The sequence below is a fragment of the Protobothrops mucrosquamatus genome, unplaced genomic scaffold (genome assembly GCF_001527695.2).
Source record: "Protobothrops mucrosquamatus isolate PMUCROS unplaced genomic scaffold, P.Mucros_1.0 scaffold2064, whole genome shotgun sequence".
NCBI lineage: Eukaryota > Metazoa > Chordata > Lepidosauria > Squamata > Viperidae > Protobothrops > Protobothrops mucrosquamatus.
In genome coordinates this window covers 75097-99723 of record NW_015388169.1, presented here as the reverse complement: position 1 = coordinate 99723, position 24627 = coordinate 75097, and the positions used below count along the sequence as shown (strand labels likewise).

The 24627-nt window shown below is 41.1% G+C and overlaps 1 protein-coding gene across 1 annotated transcript in view; it reads right to left on the bottom strand.

The window, feature by feature from the left end:
• The window catches only part of PIP4K2C (phosphatidylinositol-5-phosphate 4-kinase type 2 gamma), a 37379-nt gene extending 19119 nt beyond the window's left edge, over nucleotides 1-18260 (bottom strand). Inside the window, exons 1-5 of the mRNA XM_015823978.1 lie at nucleotides 18132-18260; nucleotides 10696-10793; nucleotides 8192-8288; nucleotides 5136-5279; nucleotides 3687-3833 (exon numbers count right to left, since the gene is read on the bottom strand). Of these exons, the coding sequence (XP_015679464.1) occupies nucleotides 3687-3833; nucleotides 5136-5279; nucleotides 8192-8288; nucleotides 10696-10793; nucleotides 18132-18260 (615 nt within the window). The remainder of the gene's footprint in view (nucleotides 1-3686; nucleotides 3834-5135; nucleotides 5280-8191; nucleotides 8289-10695; nucleotides 10794-18131) is intronic.
• Between the last annotated feature and the right edge of the window lie 6367 nt (nucleotides 18261-24627).

Sequence of the window (24627 nt, the reverse complement as noted above, 5' to 3'; positions counted from 1 at the left end):
CCCCTCTCTAACCTTCTGTCAAGATACACCCCCTTGGCATCCTTCTCACTAATGCCTTTGTTAATTTCTACACCTTCAGGGCCTTTGCTACACCCACCCACAGCCTCTCCTTTTTACAATGCTAATTTGCCCTGCCTTTCTATTTGCCTTATTACTTTTTTTTATGTAACCTTCTGAGCGGGGAACTATACTATATTGCTTCTATACTCTGCAAAGTAATTGCAATACCCCTTGGCATCAGATAGAGAAACGACCCAACAAATTAAATCTAGCTCCCTGCTCCAAAGCTTCCTGGGGAGATGTGATAACCTTCTGAAGAGTTATAAACATATTGGCAGCATGAGCATCTAAAGCAAAAGAAAGGTATCGCTTCAGACAGCCAGGCTTTTATTAGAGACCCAAATTTCATTCAAAAGAAAAAGAAAAAAGAAAAACTCTATCCCTTGCAGAATCCAGAGATAATTTTGATGGAGGAATAGGTCAAGTATTAAAAACACATAAAATGGAAAGCAGCCCAAATCTCTCACATTCAATTCATTCACACTGCCTATCATTTCTCCCCATTCATCCTTCTCAGACTGACTGACTTTTGGGACTTGCATTAATTTCAGGATAACCAGCATGTTAAGCATAATCACTGCAATATTTTACCATCAAGAAATATATTAGCAGCCTCTGCAAGTGACTTAATCTGCATCCTGTATAATACCTGTACTAACAAGTGATTCTCCAGCTGCATTTTGAGCCACAGGCCTTGTTGCAATGCCGGTTTCTAGCCCCCATCCCCTCCACAGAGAGTTGCCTCCTAAAACACTTGTGAATGCAAACACTGCTCTAAATTATCCACATAACCTTGGCATGAGAGAACTTGCTTGAGGTCAGCATTTAATGATGTGTAGCCAGGCTGAAGGCAGAGAGGCGTGGACATGACCCATTCTCGTTTTCCCAGCTTAGCTTTTCAGCACAAAGTAGCGACCTTGCATTTGAAACCATTCATCTGCTGAGTGAATTCCCCAAGGGAAGAAGGGGCCTTGTGTGGCAATCCTGAGGCAGGAGATGGGGAGGGAGAAGTTCGCAGCCAGAGCCATCTAGGCTGCCTAGTGGGCTTTTGGGACAAGGAACAGGAAATGAAGCACAGGCTTCTGAGAGAAGGCCCTTATCGCTTTGGTTACTCATCAGCCAAAATCCCAACTCCAGCGGTAGCTATGCAGGACTAGCCCCCAAGGAAAGCTGCTGCAGATGGAAAATGTGAGTATAGCTAGTCCTCGACTTACAACAGTTCATTTAGTGACCACTCAAAGTTACAACGGCACTGAAAAAAATGTGGCTTATGACCATTTGTCATAATTACGACCTTTGCAGCATCCCCATGATCGTGTGATTAAAATTCAGATGCTCGGCCACTGGTTCATAATTATGAGCGTCACTGTATCCCAAGGTCAGGTAAATCGCCTTTTGCAACCTTCTGACAAAGTAAATGATTCACTTAACAGAAATTTGGGGATCGATTGTGGTCATAAGTCGAGGACTATCTATACAGCAACAACCGGTGTTTAACAGACTACCAGAAAAACAGAATAGATCTCCTCTAACAGGCAGCTATCAGATCAGAACTAGATCTCTCCTCAGATATAGCCTAACACAGCTATGACAGAAAGGACTAGAGCAGTGGTTCTCAACCTTCCTAATGTCGTGACCCTTTAATACAGTTCCTCATGTTGTGGTGACCCCCAACCCAGCTGGCCAGGGAGGGGGGCAGGAAGGCCGTTCCGCCGGCTCCGCCCAGCCTGGTTGGAGCCGCAGTGGGGCTGGTGCCGCGCAACCCCTGCCAGCCCCTCCACCAGCCTGGCTGCTCCCCCACAGGCACCCCTCTTGTCCCGGCGCCCGCCTGAGCCGCCTGGGGGGCAGCAGGAGGAAGAAGGGGAGGAGGAAGAGGAGCGGTGTCTCGCTTCCTAAGCATCGGAAATATGTGTTTTCTGAGGGTCTTAGGCGACCCCTGTGAAAGGGTTGTTCGACCCCCAAAGGGGTCCCGACCCACAGGTTGAGAACCACTGGACTAGAGAAAGCTCAAAAGGAATGCTTTGCTTGCTTTAGGACTAAGGACTCATCTCTGACCTTAAAAATAACAAATTGAGCACAGTAGTGGGGTGGGGGAGGTGACTCCCAAAGGATTTTGTCTTTGAAACACATCTAGCTATTGTGCTCTATTCTTTGAAGAGGCCACCAGAGTCCATGATGCTACATAAGCAAAAGGCAGTCTATTGCCCTAAAGAGCTTATTATCTAAATTTAGACAGTGTGGCTGGGTGATGGGGGACTCAGGCAGGCAGTGGCAGAAGATTCATGGAATGAATTAAGCATATCCCAGTCTGCAATCCCGTATCACTCAGTAATACAACCTCACTGAACCTCATGGTGCTTCCTCCCAATGCACTGTCCTTTCTGTCAGGGATAAAGGCAGAGGTGGTTAAAAATAGTGTCAACTGCTAGTTCTGTGAAGCCTTTGGCTAAAACCAGATGTTTGGGGCTGACTACAGTTAAGTGGGCAGAAGCTTGATCAGAGCTATGTACCCAAACACATACAGCATGAGGCTTTATTGTTAAATAACGACCCCAAGGGCGCCCTTGTCTCACACCAGATGGAAATAATGTTTGCCTGCCAATTGGTGACACAAAACCATTTTAAGACACTGCCAGTTGAAGCACCGCTTTTATAAACGCTGCTATTTGAATTACCCTTTACCTTAATTACTCCTGGATGATGATTATCCTTTTTATAGAATAATCAAGAGCATGCCTTATTGAGAAATTTGATTATTACAAGATAAGAAGACTGGCTACCAAAACTCTACTTAGTGTTGTGCAGTTTCCCAAATCAATTGTGTGTTGCTCCCTTGGCTCGACACCTTCTGTTGCCAAAGGGAGAGTAGGGGATGCTACGGAGGCAGTGGCATCCACACCAAACCCAATAATGCTAAAGCAACATAAGGACAAAGATGTCACTATGCAAATCCTGTGACATATTTATATTAGTCTATTACAGGTACATAGGTTGCTGCAATTGTCTGAGGATGTCATCACACATGTATCATCCTCCCCCTCCCCTTCCCCAGGGGAAGAAGATCTGGAAACCAACATCTCCTTAAAGCTACATGTGTCATTGTGTTAAACAGCTATGACTGGAAATTTTGGATCACAACAGTGAATAGGGGCTGAGTCAGAGAAATGAGCCAAAACTCCTGCCAGCCCACCCCTTCCTTGTAACGACTGAATCCATTTGTCTGATTGTTTTGTTTCAAAACAATGCATCAGGGGGTAATTGAGCTAGACAACAAGTAGCACAATGAGAGCCAGTTTGGTCTAATAGTTAAGATGCTGGCCTCGGAACTAGGAGACCATCAGTTCTAGGCCCACTTTAGGCACGAAAACAAGCTTGATGTCTTTGGGCCAGTCACTCTCTCTCAGCCCAACCCACTTCACAGGGTTGTTTTTATGAAGAAAACGGGAGGGGGAAGGAGTATTAGATATGTTCGCTGCCTTGAGTTACTTATAAATAATAATAAAGGCAGGATAACAATCAAAAGAAAAATAAATAAAAACTACCTCCACATACATAGGTGAGCACCACACAAGAGGTGAATAAACAGAGACAGAGACTTGATTCACACATTGCTTCTTCTCCATTACCTTCAGATCATACTTTCGGTGTACAGTGAGTCTGTGGCTGAACATGTTCCTCATGACCAGCATGTAGCTTTCCTCATTGTCAACACTGAGCCGGTACATACTCAAGAACTGGGGCAAGAGGGTGCTCCCATGGCATTTCACAATGTACTGAAAGGAAACAGTGACAAAAATGTTATAAAATGTTGTGCCAACTCTCAAGCCCCCTAATACTGGTGGAGACAGTCAAAGTTCAGGCACTATTCTGCGTGGTATGAGATCCTTTCCAAAAGAAAATGGTTGCTGATCTCAGAACAAACAGAAATCCAGTTTCCAAACACTCTTGCCCCTTGGTACATACTGTAAGTACTATTAAAGGCAATAATAAACATTATTATTAATAAATAATAAACTAGTAAAGATTCCCTGCACATTTCAGATTCAAATTTTGAACACAAATCTGAAAAATGGAAATGCATAATTCGCCTCTTTGAGGACAATCAGACATTACTGGACCAGACAGCTCTCTGGCTATAATCTCCAAAGGACAAATGCACCACCTAGTGGGGGATAGTACATTTTTAATCACGGTTTCTCAGGAGAGTAGACTAAATATCTTTTTTTTCCCCCATGAATGTCAAGCTTCAGAGCTTTCTGCTGAAAAATACATTTCTTGCTCCCAAGGCGTGAAGCAAAGCTAGAACACAAGCGGCTGTTCCTATTCAAATTTCAGGAATAAACCAGGAATTCCTTAGTCGGTGACTAGGCGTCAGTATTTTCTGTTCTATGGACAGCAGAAAAAAAATGCACAGATCTGCAGTTGCCTACATTTACATTCAGGTCTGCTGAGCTCAAAAACTAAGCATGTTTTCAAAACACGTTTCAGCTCTCGGATGCGTCAATAACAAAATTCACACAAAAAGTGCCTCCTCTCCCCCTCCTATTAAACTAGAATGAGTTATATTTAGTTAATACCAGAAACCACCAGGAAATCTCAAACCCAGACTAAGAAGTTAGGAATAAAAACCCTGGAAGAAGATTAGAACAGATAATAATCACCCAGGGTTTTTATTCTTGATGTTTGCCCTGTAAAGTCAGATTGGACTTAAGAGAAATTTTACCTTTTCATCTAGACCCTTCCCCCCATGGCTACCTGACCCTAGTTAGCAACTGTTTTTGGAGAGTCAGGCCTTTTTTACCAATGTACATTGCAGGAGAGGAGAGGAGAGGAGAGGAGAGGAGGAGAGGAGAGGAGAGGAGAGAGGAGAGGAGAGGAGAGGAGAGGAGAGGAGAGGAGAGGAGAGGAGAGGAGAGGAGAAGAGAAGAGAAGAGAAGAGAAGAGAAGAGAAGAGAAGAGAAGAAGGGAAACTTTCCTTCGGTAACCATCTTCCAGTTAACCAATCTTTAGATTCAAGTCAAAGGAACTTTCACCTATAATCCCCCTGAAGCCACTATGTCTGCAATTTGTCTTACCTGGTGATAATGTGATAGAAGGCTATGCACATCAGCTACATCTTCACTGGTTATCTCTTTTATAACCACTGTCCGGTCATATGATAGGAGAAAGCGACCCCCACCCTCAGTTTCATAGGTTGGTGGGCTACGTGTCAGTGAGACCTGGGAAAAAGAAAGAATGGACAAGGCAAGAAGATTTACAAGAGAACCATGGAAATTGTGGAAGGGAATCAGGTGCAGAACAGTAGAAGATGCTTCACCTAAGCAAGGTCTCAGAACCCTCCACTCCTTTTGACAATGCTCCTTCATCAGCCACCTTCAAGCAGGCACACTTTTTAGAGCAGATCCCAGTGGGGCACCACACGAAGGATCTTTGACAGAGCTCTCGCCCAGCTTGATTCACTCTATAATGTGAGGAGCTTGACTAAGAACTATGCAACATGTTAGGCACACTGAAAACAGCACGTCTCTTTCCTGGTTAGAATTCTAATTACTCAGGTGTTCAGCTTCCAAAACAAAAGGTCACGAAGGGAAAAAAAACAGAAACAGAAAGGGCAAGATGACAAGTCACGCTTATAAGATTACAGTGTGAGGAACAAGTTGGTGTGCTTTTCTACAAGAAGGAAACAAGGAGAGATAGCTGTGGCTGCTTCAGCTTCAAAGGATAGCTCCACAACACTCCTGATAGCTGCACAAATTGTGTGTGTGTGTGTGTGAGAGAGAGAGAGAGAGAACCTAGTTATAAGCAAGCCAGGCCTGGGGCTTCCTTCTCCACATCTCTTTTTAGCCCATTCTGACATCTGCCCTGAAACTCTTATAGAAGTGCTAAATTGGATGCATAAACCTCTCACGTGGCAACATACCATTTCTAAGCTACCGGTATATTGCGCTTCTGGCCTTTTTTCAACATCAATATTTTGATACTTTGGAAGGAGTTCAAGGAGCTTCACGTATAATAATTTTCCCTACCTTTCCCTTAACCTCGTATGATAGGTCACCATGATTGTTTTTACAGAGCAAGTGGGAGAATAAGACTAAGCGTATGTCACTAATAGAGTATGTCTTGCACGTTATCCAGGACAAAGGCAACATTTCAGCTAGGCCTCCTAGCCCCTCTGCTACCCTTAACTGGCTTGTACTAGATCAGTGTTTCTCAACCTTGACAATTTTAAGGCATGTGGACTTCAACTCCCAGAATTCCACAGCCAGCATTGTTGGCTGTGGAATTCTGGGAGTTGAAGTCCACATGCCTTAAAATTGTCAAGGTTGAGAAACACTGTACTAGATGGATGAAACAACTAGTATCATGGCGTCTGCAAGAGTAATAAGGATTATGTACCGGTATGTAGACAAGCATATATAGAAACCAGATGCTAATATAATCACTGATTAAAATAATCCACTGGTTTAACATTAAAATAATCTGACTTTAACATTAGTTTTGCTCAGGAGAACAGATTTGAACTAGTCTCTTCTGGGTTCTTAAATTGAAGCAAAAGTAACTTTATAAAAGAATTGTAACTGCATGCTCTAGTAGTATAGACTACAATGTCTCAATTTAATTACTAGAGGAATATATAGTACAGGTAGTCCTTGACTTATGACCATAGTTGAGCCCAAAATGTCTGTTGTTAAGTGAGACATTTAAGTGAATTTTGCACCATTTTACGACCTCTCTTGCAACAGTTGTTAAGTGAATCACTGCAGGTGTTAAATTAGTAGCAGAGTTGTTAAGCGAATCTGGCTTCCCCATTGACTTTGCTTGTCAGAAGATTGCAAATGGTGATCACATGACCTTGGGGACACTGCAGATGTCATAAACATGAGTCAATTGCCAAGCATCTGAAGTATGATCCCATGACCATGGGGATGCTGCAACGGTCATAAGTCACTTTTTTCAGAGCCACTGTAATTTTGAACAGTCACTATCTGAACTGTTGTAAGTTGAGGACTACCTCTAATATGTTACAAAATTTGATTAATTTCAAACATGCTTTCTGAACATTCTTGTCTTAAACTTTTGAACACTGGGCTCCTTACTGTAAAATTAGTAAATGCATAAGAGCTAAATCAACCAATCCACATAAAATCAAATTAATTCTACTAAAATACGGGTCGGCAACCCGCAGCTCTGGAGCCGCTTGTGGCTCTTTGAACCTTCTCCTATAGCTCCCAGTCCTCCTCTGCCATTTGCAGAGAGATAGAGACACTTGCGCTTCCCTTCCCTCTCTCTCTCTCTCCCTGTATGTGTGTGTGTGTGTAAAATAGAGTGGCCTCATGCTGTTCTCCGACAAGCTGACAAGCTTATTGGGTGGGGCTCCCACCTTTGCTGCATCTCTGCAGGAAGCAGGAGCGCTCTCTCTCTCTCTCTCTCTCTCTCTCTCTCTCTCTCTCTCTCTCTCTCTCTCTTTCTCTCTCTCTCTCTTTCTCTCTCTCTCTCTCTCACACACACACACACACACACACACGGAGTGGGGGAAGAGGACTGGCAGACCAAGGGCAGGAGAGAGCCAGCCCAATAAGAATGTGTGTCAGCTTGTTGGAGAACAGCCTGAAGCCAGCTTGCCAGGTGAGCAGAAGATCGGAGAGAGGGGGGAAGAGGGAGAGAGGGGGGGAGGGAGAGAAAGAGAGGGAGGGAGAGAGAGACAGAGGAAAGAGAGAGAGAAAGAGAGGGAGAGGGGGGAGAGAGAGGGAGGGAGGGAGGGAGAACTCATGCACAGCACCCCCTATTTCTTTTTAATTAAACTCTTTAATTAAGCCCCTCCCTCTGGCGCGGGTGCATGTACGCATGAGTTTTGCAGCTCCCAGTGTTTTCTTTTCTATGGGAAACGGGTCCAAGTGGCTCTTTGAGTGTTTAAGGTTGCCGACCCCTGTAAACTAACAAAACATCCAGCCATATGGTCTTCATTGCTTTTATTACAAGGATGGAATGATAACTCTCTCACAATGTGTCATTATGGAAAAAGGCATTAGGCAACCCACCTCCAAAAGGAGGGGGGGCTCTGTGGCTACAGCTGGAATAAGTCTGCACTCTCAGGTCTCTTAGGTACTCAAACTGTTTGGTATCTACTTACCTGATAATCCTGATCATCAATGTTGAAGCGTTCACGAAGGTTGCGGAAAACCTGTGGACAGTACTCCTTAAATTTGAAGTGACCAGGCAAGTTTTCCCTGCAGGAATATATCAAGTAATATAGTTAGATGCCAAACCAAAGTTTAGTCTGCAAATAGAGCATAATGAGGCAGACAAGAAGCCTGAAATACTTTAGAGGAGCAGAAAATGAATTGAATGTTTTTATTTCACTCCTTAAGTAAAAGCATAGCTCATCAGTAAATATTCTGGCCCAACCTGCTCTCCATTTGTAATGATTCACGGATGGAGAAAAAAAATCTGTTTGTTTTCCCCATCGTGCCTGAAGTGCTACAGGCTATTTCACCACCTACAGGCTCTGCCGCATCTGGCATTCAGGCCTAACCATTTCTGCTATAGAAATAACAAACTCACTTTCAGAAGAACACTACATTATATCTCATTTGTGTGAATACAAAGGCCCTAGTTTCTTTTATGAGGAGGGCCATCTTTTTGACAAGTGAACAAGGCTTTAACAGGAATAGCTGCCAATTCAGTGTAGAAATCTCAGTAATCTATGGCCTGGGCTCCATAATCCTCTCACCAACAGCCTCTTCTAGCACATGGTGTAATTCTCCATTATGAGGGTTGGTTACATTACTGTTCAGGCGGAAGAATCCTCTTTTAATATAAAGTATTAGGTATCTGTCAGGAGAGGAGGCAAGCTCTCAGCTTGTACTAGCAAATAATTACATACTTTTACATGAAGGTAGATTCAAGCAGTGTAATATTTGGCTTTTCTAAAATGGTATTTTAAAAGATAGACTAAATCATATATGCATATATGTACACACACACACCACACACACTGCTGTAGTGTAAAATCCATGTCCTAATCAAATTATGTGAGAGCCAGTTTGATGTAATGATTTAAGGCACCAGGCCAAAAACTGGGAGGCGATGACCTCTTGCCTCGCCTTAGGCATGAAGCCAGCTGGGTAACTTTAGGCAGGTCATTTCTCTTTCAGGTCTAGGAAGGAGGCAAGAGCAAACTTTTTCCAAAATTCTTGCCAAGAAAACTGAAAAGAATTGTCAAGGCAGTCACCAGGAATCAATCATGACTCAAAGAGGAAAAACAAGAAAAAAGAAATTATGTAAATACTTCACAATTCAAACATTTTGCAGTTAAGGCACTGAAAAACGAATCATGCAGATATACAGTTACATTATGCATTATTGGAATGTATAGCCCACCCTTTCTAGCAATTTTGTATACACCTACTATATCTCCCCATCCATCCATCTGGGAGACCTGGTGCCAGTCACTCTCTCTCAACCCAACTCACCTCACCTCAGGATTGTTGTAGGGAAAATAGGAGGAAGTAGTAGGTATGTTCGCCGCCTTGAGTTAGAAAACTAATAAAGGCGGGATATAAATAAATATAAATAATAAATATAAACAAATAACACTATCTAGTAATCCCAAAAAGCAAAGTATTTTATTTTTTTTTATTTTTTTTAACAGAAACTGGCCCCTAAAGAGGAGAAAATAATGGAGTACGGACTATTAACATTTCCTGGAATTCAGTCGTTTCAATTCTCTTTTCTTTTAACAAATCCCTTTTCGGTCTAGTCACAAGTAAAACCATATTAAAGGGCAGTAGAGGTTTGAAAAAATATAAAAGAAGTTCCATTACAGCATAAAGGAATAGTAATGAGCGGAAGGAGATTTCAGTGAAGAAGGATCATAATCACTGTAGAGAAGCTAATACCATAATCTGGTTGGAAAAAAGAAAACCCTTAAGATTAGAAGCAGGAGTTAGCTGAGCGAGGCTTTCTGCTAGACTGTAGGTGTTTTATATATATTTAGTTATTGTAAATAGATGATTTGGAGTGGCTTACAATTGATTAATATTGATAAGGCTTAATCAATATTAATCAATTGTAAGCCACCCAGAATCTCCTATGTGTAAGTTGGGTAGCTATATAAAGTTGTTTAATAAATAATAATGTAATCTCTTTATAAAGGACAAAGAGATATACACACTACAGATCAATTAGAAGAGCATATCATATCTGCCAAATGTGTCAGATTACAACTTCCAGCCTCTTCAAATAGCACGGCATTGGTCAGCACTAGAGAAAAATGGCTGCACTAGGAGAATCTTTCATCTCAACCAGCAAAACTATTTTTGAGGGATGTTTATACCTGAAGCTATACTATTTGGGAGTAATTAGGGCTATTAATCCTTCCCACAAGGTTAATGTAGGTAGACAATATTAGGCCACACGCCTTAGAACATTCCATGTAGGAAGCATATAAATAAATAAATATACTGTGCAAAACTCACAATGTCAAGCTTAATCTCTACATTCTAATTACTAGACCTCATTTGAAAGAACTTGAATGAGTTTTGCCTGAAATACTGCAGTGGAACTGCATTGGGATGTAATTTGGATTAGGAAGGCCATGTGCTTTACTCTCTATATCTCCAGCAGTTTTCTCACCTGTTGAAGAGATGATTATTCACCTTTACTTTAGAACTGGCTTTGAAGTCATCAGGGAGCAGCATCACTGGCTGGGGAACTTGATTGAGTTCATTGATCTAACATGAAAAAAATGAAGGTAAAACCAGACAAGGTCACACCCAACACCCCAGTACCGGATTCAGTTTCATTGAGACAATTCTGCTAGCGGTAGTTTGGTCAAGGGCTTGAGAGAAAAATCCCTCAGTAATTCTGCCTGACAGGAAGCCACAGAACCTCCAAGACTCGACTGTTTCTATACTAGATTCGGACAACTTCAAACAGGCATCTGAAGCAGCCCGTGACCAAGACCATCAATGATCTTTTGTCCTGTGGCTGAAAGCAGCCTGTCACGTCATTTTCAGCCAGACAGGAGTTTTTCAACTTATGTAACAGCTTTGTGTTAATCCCTATTGAAACATGATTGTGAGAAAAAAGGACCAGGACCAATGGGGAATTTTGCTATGGCAGAGAAAATGTATCTCTCTTAGAGATAATGCCAGGAAAATATGGAAAATGCACCAAAAGTCCAATTGCGAACAGGGATGGGCATATAAACCTCAAATCAGTGTGACCACATTGAGAGGCACAAAACATGCTTTGTAATTTCTGGTAGGAAAATATGGATCAGAGAAGAATGGGCCACAGAGAATTATAGCTATGTGGCTCCACTCTTCATATCTTCCATTTCTATTGCCTTTGGGCAGCCACTCAAGCAGCAGAGCCAGTTTAAACCAGCCTTACAATAACATTATAACAGCTATAGTGAGCCATACTGAATTATACAGCATTTCTGTTTAAGGGAGGGGGAGAGTGAAAGCTGCTTATTATCACATTTCTCTCATAAAATGTACAAGTAGGATCCTTGACATCTACTGGGCTGTAGTTGGTGAATACATACATACATACATGCATACACACACACACACAAAAGATACGTTTTTCTCATATAGTACAGTACCCTAAATTTTGCATCCTATTCTCAATTGACATATATTTTAGAAAATTAATATTGTATTGATCTGTCACTCTGCCTAATTAGAAGGGTCTGCCATTAAAACAGAAGTTTTGCACAAAGACAATCCAAAGTGCAAAACCCCCCAGATTATTTAGCGTACATTTAAGCAGCAAAATAATAAAACAATGGAATATTCTGACAGGCTGAAGGATATCTTTGAACAATCATAGGGGCTAGAAGGATAGCTTAATTTTTTTTTTTAGGAAGTTGAACTCCAAATAATGATGTACATTTTCAGGATTTTTCTCTCTGGCCCTGCAGAACTACAAGACAATGCAATTCTGCCTTTAAGCACAGCTATATCATAAGCATTCATTAGTAACCTCTCCACTTATGAAAAGCTTTCAAAATAGCATGCACTTATAAAAGATAAGATTGCCATCACAAAAAAAGACAAAATAACCCCAGAAATATTAAATAACGCGTGAATTGTACTTATGTGAGGTTCTGTTATGGCCACAGATGACTTATTTATGACTTTATAGTTTAAAATCACACCAGGAATTGAACATTCCAAAACAAATTAGAAGCAATTAATTCAAGCTTGATGATATCTACATCAGATCCATTTAGGACTGTGTTACGTATTGTTTTTAATCAAGCTACTTACTGGGCAATGCCTTGCACACATGGCACTATTATGTATTAAAGTACTGAACCTCTGCCTCCAAAGACATCATAGCAGCATATAGGTGGATTCTACATGATATTCTTGCACTACTAGACATTTACTGTAATCACATTTGTTCTCCTCTGTACTTCAGCCTTCCTAAGCCAGTGGTATAAAGAGACGACCCTATTTGGCTTCAAATAATCCAACTGTGTGCCATGCCTTCCGGCTGTTTTCTGACAACAGAATACTTCAGTTCGTGTCAAGTTAACCAACTGGGATGAGCAATTTTTACATTTTGCAAATGGTTTGGAAAGATCAATATTGATGACCACATTGCAGGGATGGAGCATCTGCAGCAATTCCTTTTGGGTAAAAAAACCTACAAAATGCAATATGCTTGAGATAAAATGATTAATGGTAGATTTGAATGAAGAAGTATTTTTATTTAGTTCAGCTGGTACTCCAATTAGAAACCTTTCGTCATAGGACAGTTACCAGCAAGCACCTCTTAGTCTCTAACTTAATTACCTAACTATCACCCCAAACCAAGCAGACAACTTCTTTGCTCTGAAGTTTTATTCATTTACTTAATTTATATCCCACCTTTATTATTTTTACACACAAAATCAATGTGGCAAACATATTTAAGATTCCTTCCTCGTATTTTCCCCATAACAAGAACCCTGTGAGATGAGTTGGGCTGAGAGAGAGAGTGACTGGCCCAAGATCACCTAGCTGGTTTTCATAGCTAAGACTGGACTTCAACTCCTGGTCTCCCAGTTTCTAGCCTGGTGCCTTAACCACGAGACTAAATTGGCTCACCAAAAAGTTGTACTTTTCAAAATAATAATACCAACATTTTCTAAGGGCTAGACCAAGCATACCTGGTAAGGTGTTGCTGTCATTATAGTAAAGACATGATAATTTGGAGCTTAAAAAAAACATAAGGGACTGGATCATTTTTAAAACTGCAAAATAATATGATACATCTTTTGGAGGCTTTCCATAGCTATTTTGTATCTTTAGCCAATATCTTTGCCAAGAACAGGACAGAAAACGGCATCACTGAACATTTTATTTATTTACTTCTATTTCATCTTTATTAGTAGCTTTTCCCTCAAATTGGAGCAGTTCCCTATGGGGTGCTGTGAGGGCTTATATATTCAAAGTCTGCCCATCATACCCACTATCATCTGAGCAAAGGCTCTCAGATTGACTACTTCAATTCAGCTACACCAGAGAGACTTTATATGCCTGGCCAAGGAAAGAGTGGTTGCCAAAGTACCAACCCTGGTCTCCAAGAAGAAATTGGTGTCAATTCTACCAACAAATCTGGCAGCAGCCATTTTTTTCGTTCTAGGTTGCCACAAGAAGGGGGAGGGGGAAGATGGTATTTCTGGTATTCTAAACATGAGCAACTCTTGTGGGAACCAAGGTCATTCCCATGCCGGAGGGGGGGAGGAGGATCGCTAAGTCAGAAAGCCGGCCAAAGTGTATTGTTTGTCACTTTGATTCTTGGAGGGAAAGTTTAGATCTGGTTTCACTTTTGAACATGCCGATATTATGTATCCAATAAACATGTTCTTTGAGGAACTTTCCTGCCTCGGAGTTCTGATTTATTTGGTCTTATTGATCAGAAGAACCTTGACAATTGGTAGATGTAGTTCTTGAATTATGACCATAATTTCTGATGCAAAGCAAAACGATTAAGTGAATCCCAGCCAATTTTACTTTTTTTTTTGTTATAGTTGTTAAACAAATCATTGTAGTTAACTGAATTACACAATCATTAAGTGAATCCAGCCTCCCCCATTGACTTTGTTGGAAGCCAGCCGGGAAGGTTGTAAATGGTGATCACATGATCCCCGAATGCTGCAACCATTGTACATACACACTAATTGCCAAGTGCTTGAATTTTGATCATGTGACCATGGGGATACTGCAAAGGTTGTTAGTATGAGGAACACTCATGTCTCTTTTTTCGGTGCCATTTGTAACTTTGAACAGCTGCTAAAAATATGGTTGTAAGTCATGGACTACATGTAGCTAGAAACTAATATGGCCTATTTCCAGTTCTATCAGAGGCCTAGAAGAGCAAAGTGCTATAGATTCATAGATATCTAGTCTATGGTAATGAGACACTGATGAAGGAACAAATTGGTTGGCAAAGCTGATGTGCAAAGCGAATAAGAGCCAGGAATCTCTTACCTGTCAGCTCTTGGCTTCTACTTCAAGGGAACTTTAATCTGTTTAATGCTACCTAATCTTGGTACTTGCCCAGTTATTCTAACAGGCTTAGTTGATATCTGTAATGAAATGTTATTTGATGAGCTAGAGCTAGTTTATCATTATGCTATTATCTAGAAACATTGATATTACTCTCAACAGATTTCAAGGTTTTAAGACAACATCACATTTTCAAGTTGCATTTCTCAGATGGTTATGACATACATTCAGCTATTCTGCTCTTGTTAAAAAAAGCATCCCCTAAAGAGAAAATGTCACACACTGCAAAGCCATCTAGATTACAAGTGCTTGCAAATAACTCATACAGAATCAGGACATATAAGTCAATTTCCACAATATGACATTCAAGAATCTTTCCTATGCGATCCAGCCAAGGAAGAAAGCATAGAGAGAAGAAGCTTTTGTGGAGCAAAACATCCATATTTCCCATCACAGCTTTCTTCATTGGGGGAAATACTTTCAGCTCTGCATGCTGCAAGAACCTCTCCTTTCTTAGAACTCTGAACTCACCTGCTGGAAAGAACAGCTCATTGCATTGGAGCTAAGATGAAGTCAGGTGATATCAGGATGAAGTCTATTCTAGTTTCCTTTCCTTAATGGGAAAAATTACCATCTCCTTTGTATGACTGCTATGAGTCAGAGAATGGATAAGGATTCTGTACCACTCTGCATTTTAAAACATACTGTTTTATAGTGTTCTCAATACAAAACAAGGTTCAGTTTTGTAAATCAGCCAGCATTACTTCTGTAAAGAAGCCAATCCTAAATGGAAACCATCTAAGGCAGGGGTGTCAAACTCGCAACATCACATGATGCATCTGGCCCGCAGGCCGGCAGCTTGACACCCCTGATCTAAGGAAAAACTGTTGCATTGGGTATAGAGGAAAACAGAGCACAGAGAATTAAAAAGTTATTTATACTGATCTAGAAACATACCAACTAAGAGTTATCGGAATATTTTCAGCCAGTTTTGGGAAAGAAGCCAAGACAAAATCAGATTTTTTGCAAATGCATTTCATCCAGTTTCTTTAGCGGTAAAAGAAACCATGCAGATTTTTAGGCAAAACTCAAACTCAGCAGTCCAACTCTGAAAGCACCAAAGAGCAAAATGGAAGGAAGCAAATGGCTTTTTGTCCATCAAGAGACTTAGCCTACAGCACCAAAAACGCTTGCAACCCAGAAAAGCATGCAGTAAGGCTCACGTACCAGCTACCTCCTTAATTCTGGAATCTGTATTATGCTAGTGTTGCATCATGAAGCTCATATGCTTGGGGTCATAAAACTGCTGGAATCAGAGGGGAAGGGATTAATGAAGCTTAGAAAGGGCAGACAATGAAATAAAGCTCTGCCTCTCTGAGGCCTGCACAAACAAAAAGTGCAATCATTGGTAGGCAGAAATATATGTTCTGCTATCAGATGCCACAGATTCCCTTCCCATTTCCAACCCATCACATGAAAAGCTGCCTTTTTTCAGAGTTTGAATGAGGCCAGACTTCAAAATAACCTTGGGATTTCAGTGTTATTTTCTGCTGCCTGCTCAAACAACTCTAGATATTCTAGAATATATTAAAGCATTGATCAAACCCAGAAATATTACAATTAATATCTTTAAAAAATCTGGGGCGATGGTCTCATGGGGAGATTCCCTGGGGTCAGACTCTGTCAAAGAGATGGAAGAGTAATGAGAAAATGGCACAGCAATTCTGCATTCAGCAGCACCATCTAAATGTACTGATAAGATAACCTTTATTGTCATTTTTTTACTGTGGGCACAACGGCACACATCAAAAATGAAATTTAGTTGCCTGCTCTCAAAGTGAAACACATACATGACACACACCTAAACATACTATGAACAACATATGTATAGACCCACACCCCTACATATATGTAGCAAATAAATATTAAATACTGTCCATCTTGAATATATATAACGGAAGGAGGAAGCTTGAGAGTTCACAAGGTTAATGCTGTATGGAATGAAACTATGGCTGAATCTGGATGTTCTGCTACGGATACCACGAAGCCTCCTCCCAGAAGGTAACAAGGAAAACAGTTTGTGAAGAGAATGTGTAGTGTCCCAGATACTCTTAGGGACCCTGCTCAAGCAACGCTTCTATGCTATGTCCTGGATGGGAGGGAGGGAACTGTCAATGATCTTTTCGGCCATTCTCACCACTCTCTGCACCGCCTTCCTGTCTGAAGCAGTGATGCTTCCAAACCAGACTGTGATGCTGTATGACAGAATGCTCTCAATCGTCCCTCTGTAGAAAGTGGTCAGGACAGGGGAAGGAAGATGTGCTTTCCTCATGTGACGCATGTATGGATGAGAACATCACATTAGCCACTAATTTTTGTTTCTTTGCTCAGAGCATATTTATATGAACACACAATTGGTTTTTTGTTCATCCAAGTCTAGGGGTTAACATATCATATGAATCCAGACATGTATGAAAAAATGTTAAGAGCCCCTACTCAGAACTATTCAATTTCTCCTTCCTTTCAACAGATAGGAACAATCTCCTCCCATATGAGTCAGGACTATGATTAAGCACAATGGCATTAGTCAACTTACTAACAGGTAGACAATTTTTTTCTCATTAAATTCTGAAACAAAGTTAAGTTAAAATATCTGTGCAAAATATATTACATGTTTCAATTTTATTATACAAATATACTTTTCCTACCATGCATATAAAACAGTTTGCAGCAAGAACAGAGGAAAATTATGCAAGTATGTTAATGAGCATAAGACAGAATAAGACAAAACATAACCCCACTGCAGCCTTCCCCAAGGTGATGCCAACAGAGATAACCCCATATATTTTTTAGTCCTGTCATAAAACAATACAGTCGGAGGGCATCACAGTAGGGAAAGCTATTCAAAGATACTCATAGTAACAATAGCTAACACCAGATGTGGGGAGCAGGAGCACAGGAAAGAAAAAGAAATCCCAAAGGTGCTTTTTCACCTTTGCATGACTGAGAATCTCCATAGAGAAAAAGGAGAAAAGATACACACAAAATTACTTAACACATGGATGAGTTCATGGCATCTCATTACCGAAGCAGTTTGTGCCTTCTTCTGGGAGGTTTTTAGACCTCTCAGTCTAACTTTCAGCCCTGGAATTTAGCTGGTGGTCTCCCCTCTAGCTTGAGATCTAGTAAATCTCCGGGTCCCCGGTGACCGACCCAAATTCGATCTCGCACCCTGGGACAGATAGATTTGCCTTCATTCCCCTCCATCTGCTCTTTCTGAAACCAACCACTGCCGAGCAGCCCTCCGAAACATTAGGAGTCAAAGAATCAAGAGGGCGGGATGACGACACCCCCCCCCCAAAAAAAGTGTCCCGATGGGTACAGATCCCGCAACCCGGAAAGCGAAAGAGAAATCCAGTCGAGGCTTGACACGTGGGAACCCCCCCCCCCGTCGCCTTCTTTCTATCCAGGCACGGATGCTGGAGGGAGGCGACCCAGCAAAAGAGGTGGGCTTGCTCTGTATTCTCCCCCGCCCGAGAAACATTCGGCGAAGCCGATTACCTGATGGTTGATCCCCCAAGCCAGCACGCCCAGAAGAGGGTCGGCCGAGCGCAGCACCTTCACGCGCTGCGGGACGAAGTGCTTCTTCTTGGTCTTCGTGCGCGTCCCTGGACCCACCGAGGCGGCCATCCTCCTTGCGACTCCGCTCCGAGCGGCGCCTACCCCACGCGCCCGGCCGCTCGCTCGCACTCACGGCAACCCAGACGCCGGCAAACGGAAGTAAACGCTCAGCTGATCCCGCCACACGTGACCCGAAGGGGAGGGGAGGGGCAGCTGCGTCACGTCACAGAGGAGAGGGCGCCGGCTCCTTGGCGTCCGTTTGGGGTGTGTGTGTGTGTGTGTGTGGTGGCTAGCGTTAGGCCTGGGAGGGAGGGAGGCGTTAGGAAAAAGGTGGTTGCCTAGTTTGTGACGCTCTGTATAGGATTACGCGCTTTTTTTTTTTTGTACTTTACCTCTTAGGCAGGGGAAGAAAGTTAACATGGCGCTTGCAGGTACACAATGAATGAAACTAGAGCAGAGATGGGGGGGGGGGGAAGTCTGGTCCTTTTATGACCTAAGCGAGGAATTCTGGGAGTTGAAGTCCACAGGCCATACAAGAGCCATACTGGCTATGGAATTCTGGGAGTTGAAGTCCACATGCCTTAAAATTGTCAAGGTTGAGAAACACTGCTCTAGAGGAAGGGTTGGAAAGGAAAAAAGGGTTGAGGGCAGCATTTTAAAATGTAGCCGAACAGAGGAGGTGGTCGCTGCACTAGGCAGAAGTGTTAGTTCATCGAGCCCTTCGTTAAAGAAGTGTTTTCGGAGAGGGTCGGAGCCACTATGCCATAAATTCTAAGTAACAGAATATATACATATATAGCCTCCGAGTCGGTTTTTGACTCGGCTAGTCCCTGCTGTTTCCTTGGCAAGGTTTTTCGGAAGTGGTTTGCCTTGCCTGTTTCAGGGCTGAGAGAGAGAGGGATTGGCCCAAGGTCATACAGTGGTTTTGTGCCTCAGGTGGGACTAGAACTAGTTTCTACCCTGATGCCTTAACCATTACATCAAACTGGCCTATTGATAATTAGAATAATTATAGTTCAGTAAAAATATACAGACATGTTACTGGACTACTAACCTTACAAAGTTTGAGCTGTTCTAAATTTGTTCACCTGGGAACTCAAAAAGACAGTGGGCAGAACCAAATAGGCATCTCTTTATGTACAGTATTTCTGTATAATCTGTTAGCGAATGTTCCAGCTGTAGCATCTGTTAAAACCTAAGCTATAATAGGGCAGACTCAAAACCTATCTGGAAAAGGTGATTGAGACCCATCTGCCTCAAACTAATTACCTGAACCCATTTCAGTTGACCTTTTTAATACCGTAAATATAGACCCATACAAACAAACCCCATACAAACAAAAAGCTTTTTTTTTTCGACGGGGGGGGGGTGTTCCTCAATTTTTAGTAATGGAAAGGAGACCTCAGGGAGAGAAGTTTTTAAAAAATTAAACACTGGGTTAGAGAACAGCCCTGCTTGTTTTTTTCTCCCCAATAATTTTATTAAAAATTATACAAGTTAAAACTTACAGAACTACAGAATAAGGAAATACATTAAAGATTTAAAAATTAAAAAGTGATGAAAAAGGAAAAACAAAAAGAAACCTTCCCCTTCATCCTTAGCAGTAGAGTATAATCAACATTAAGAACTTATCACTATCTCTTAAAATGAAACCAAATATCTTTTCATTCCATATCTCACCCCAGTTTCTGTAAACCCATGTCTAAAACTTCAACTTTCCCTATTAACAGTCCAGTTAGGGTTATCAGAAATAAAAGTATTACAAATTGTATTTATTACATCCAATCTGAATCTTCCTTTCTTCAAATAACATTCAGTCCCACTCAAAAAACAAAGATTACCAGAAATAACTATTATCCTCCATCTAGAAACCATTAAACATCACCCCCAAATAACAACCCATTACTTTAATTTTGGTCAAATGTTGTATTCTTTCTTCTTTCTGCAGTCTTTAAACTCTTCAAAGAAAGTTCTAACTTCTGCAAGCTCATAGTGTATTCTCTTCTTCAGTAAAAAATTCTTTTCTTCATTTTTATCAAGCCTCTTTGATTTCTTGAACTCTTGGGAGCTTTCAAATATAAGCGGTGGTTTTTGTTGATAATTTGCAGTTTATAGGAGCGTTTTGCAATTATTCCCATCTTTCTTGTTGAGCTGCAAGAGGAAAGTAGGGCTAGAGCAGGGGTGTTAAAATGCTGGTCTGCGGGCAGGATGCATCATAGCGAAACCACAAAAAAGTCACAATACGTCGCAACATGTCACATGACATTGCGAGTTTGACACTCCTGGGCTAGAGGCACTGACACCTGCTAAATCCAGTTTTTTTTTCAAAGACAGTAAATGTTGGCTCAATACGTGTAATAAAGACATGGCAGTATACCCTTTTCTGTATTGTTTGTTTAACCAACATCTTTTATCTATTAACGAGGTTTAATTGAAGCTCTAATCACATTGTAGGTCACAGTACTGCAGGATTATAGAGTGTTCTAAATATTTCATAGATTTCTCCCCACTGTAGTTTTCAGAGGCTTGTCTATCTGGCATACGTGAGAGAAGCTTCAATGTTGCTTCTGGACACAATAATCTGTTTCTGATATCACAAAGCTAAAGTGATGGTGCCTCTGTTCTGATATTATGACACAAGATTCTCTCTGTAGTGCCAATATGGGAGGGAGGGGTTGTCATGACACCAGCACATATTGGATGAAATCATAATCCACATTTTATCATTTACTCACCAGCAGATATCTATCCTCCAGGTACTACATTTGGACTTTGACATATGAATTCTTTTTCATTTATGTTTTTGAATATATATTTTTATACCCTTTTATGTCATTGATGGTTAGCAGCTTTCCATCCTTACATTGACTAGAAAGGTAGAATGTAAATCTACTTCAATACGGCAAGAAAGCACTGTATTTTTAAGCAATTGTGATCACAACAGGATTCAGTAAGGTTTAGACCTTTAACCTTTAGACCAGGGGTGTCAAACTGCCGGCCCGCGGGCCAGATGCATCATGCTGAAACTGCGCCCATCCCATTGTCGGCAATAGAAAAAAAGTCGCAATACGTCGTGACACGTCACGTGAGTTTGACACCCCTGCTTTAGACCATTTGTTCCTGGAATTGCCTTCCAGCACAACTTTCTAAGTTATGAAGCATATAATTGCACCAAAAGGGAGAAAGAAAGATGGCACAGGATTATTATTTTTCTTATTATTAATACTGATGTTTACCATGCGATTATCATAGTACCATTATTCTCAGCCCCAATATCTAAAGTTTTATCCTTCAGTTTCAAGAACATAAGAAAAGTTGTGTGGATCTGTCCAATGATCTAACTCAGCAGCCCCATTTGCATGTGTGCATGCGCTTGCACGTGGCCGTTTGCGTGTGTGCATGCGCTCACACACGGCCCATTTATGCGTGCACGCATGGGGCTCATTTTTGCATGCACACATGCATGGCCCATTTGTATCTGCACACGTAGCAGTGCCTGCCTCCCTTTGTGGGCCACCAAATTAAAAAGTTTGGAGATCTTGGCTGTAAAGAGATAATTCCTTGTATCTGTCTCAAATCTCCCACTATTCAACTTAATTTAATGAGACTTAGTAGTATTGTATTATGTAATATAATGTTATACTAATATTATGAGAGAGAAAAACACATTGTCCTATCCATTTTTAAATACATGTCTTATACCCCTTCTTATTCACTGATGGAAGGCAATGTAGCATGGTTAAGATGTTAGACTAGTACTGAGAAGATGTTAGACTAGTACTGAGACAACAGGTATTTAAGTCCTTATTTGACCAAGAAATTCATTTGACTACTGAGTGATTTTTGGTCTGTCACCCTGTCATAGATCAACCTATTTCATTATTTTTATGGATATAAAATGAGAAGAGAGCCCTATGTAAGCTACTGTGAGCTTCTATATGTAGGATATATCTAAAATATATCCTATATTTTATAAGATATATATGTAATATATACATATGTAATAAATAGTTTTGTTCTAATATAAAAAATGCTAAATATCATAACCATCCCTTGTGGAAAGCCTTAATGATTTTGATTGCCCCTCTTTGTACCTTTATTATATATTATACCAGCTGTATAGTATCCAATTCAAGGACAGAAATGCACAGTTTCGAAGCATTATTATGGTGATAAAGAATTCTGAGAATTAACTCATAATATTTCCCCCCACTACCCATTCTGTTTTCTGATATTCCCTGCAGCTATCATATTAGTCTAAGTGTTTCACAAGGATCTACTGCAGATACTCCCCCCTCCCCCATTTTTTTCCAGTCTTAATGGATAGCTGATGACCTGAAAGCTAAGCACATTCAGACCAGGTTAGACTTGGATGGGAGATCACCAGGAAATTCCATAGACTAGACTGGAAAATTAAAAAAAAAAATTACATGTTACAAAGCTCTTTTATATAGTTGCCAAAAAACTACATGTAGTCACACCAGGATTTGAGCTTCACCTAAGGAAATCTTTACTATATAGACACAGTAACAAGAGTACACAAACCTGTTATTTTTTTTAACTCTTCGTTTATTTTTTTTTTAAATAAACTTTTGAATAGCTTGACATGCAACATTTGATGTGATCCGAGCAGACAGGGATAAAATGACAGGATGTCAACAACCATCAAGAAGACAGTTAAACAGGGTTATTGCTGTTTAAGAGTTTGACAGGAAAGAGGCTTGCAATCCTTTGTAAAAGCCACTTTCCCTGCCCCCCACAACCCTGTTTGCCCTATTGACTCAGAAGTGGTGACATTAAGTTAAAGATGTGCAAGTGGACTCACTGTTCCCTCAAAATATACACATGGGAGCACAAATGAAAGGCCCCTGAGCCAGCTATCAAGAGATAATAAAAGGGAACAACTGAAAATATGTTGATAGCAGCCTAATTTTTGTTTCATTTACAGAATCATTAGGCCCCAGCCTGTGCCCCAGATATGCAGTGGTTATGGTTGGTTAGGACTTGCTAGAGAATTACCTGTCAAATCCAACAGGTCTGCCCTGCAAAAGCAAAACTACTATCTAGTTTCCTGTTTACAGAATGAAATGAGGCCAACTTATATTCCTGAGGCCATGTTGCTGGCTCATAGAGGAGTTATGGTCTCCACTGATAAGATCCTCCTCACCCATTGGAACCTTCTGTTCCCACTGAGGAAACAATAACTGCTCAGGATAGGCAGCATTCCTAACATTGTGTCAACTGACGGAAATGACTAGCAGGATCTCCTTTCTGTAGAAGACTTTCCAGGCCATTTCTGAAGTGCCATGACGACCTAAGAAAAATGGGAAATTTAAGTCCATAAAGGCTGAGGCTCAAGCATCATGGGAAACTCTTAAAGGTGAAGCTAGCTGCCACTATTTTATATTCTTTGAGGATTACTCCAAAGGATAAGAACTAGATGTTAAAGCTCTAGGCCTTATCTGAAAGTCAGCAAACACATACACTAACAGTTCTAGCCTACCTACTTGGAGGTATTCAACTTCTATTCTTACAGTAAGACCTAAAGATATTGGGGTTAGTGGTGTTCTACTGCAGGTCAAGGGTCATTACGTCATGTGGGAAATACCTTATGCCCTTTCTCTTCGGAAAGAATTGTTTGCACATTAGGGGTGCTTCTACATCTAGGTTCTTCCCTAGCAGCCCATCCCTTAAGGCAACTGAGGCAGGAAAGGAGAGGCACAAGTCCTCCTGAAGTAGGGAGCAGGGATCCAAAGAGATAAGGGAATACATTATTCTCTAGTTAAGTAAGACAGAGAAACAGTGAGAGTGAAGCAGCAGCTGATAAATATACAGGACGCGGAGAGAGCAGGACACAAGGACAGGGCCAATTGTAGCAGAAGTCAAGGAAAACCGGCTGCAGCATGCAGGATTGAGGCTTCCATCCCATTTAGAAACTACAAGATGAGGAAAAGAGGGAAGAGGGAAAAGTCAATAGAAATGATATTAGTATACAAGCTCCTCTCCAGCTAAATACTGTACTAAGAAGGAAGCTTTCTACATTTAGTTCTGCAATTCACCAGTAGTTTTTACAGAGATAAAATTAGTGTTGTTAAATCACCAAGTCCACGGATTTGGTGACAGCCAGCCAGAGTACTTACTCCTGGAAACTCACAAATAGGATTTCTGTAGTGAAGGAGCAAGGGGAAAAAAAAAGACCCACCCTATTCCTCTTGTGCAGGACAGAGTTTATTTTGTTTTGATTAAAAGGTATCTAGCAAATCTTAGTGCAAAAAATATTTACCCAGTTGGAGGAAGCTGAAGGGCAAGTCTGATGGAGCCCTGGGAAGAGGGAATATTAAGAGATGCAATAAAAAGTTGGTGAAATAGAGCGCATATGATGGACTGTACCTGACGGTTGTGTTTAGATGCTCTGGGCAGGTGGTGATATTAGCTA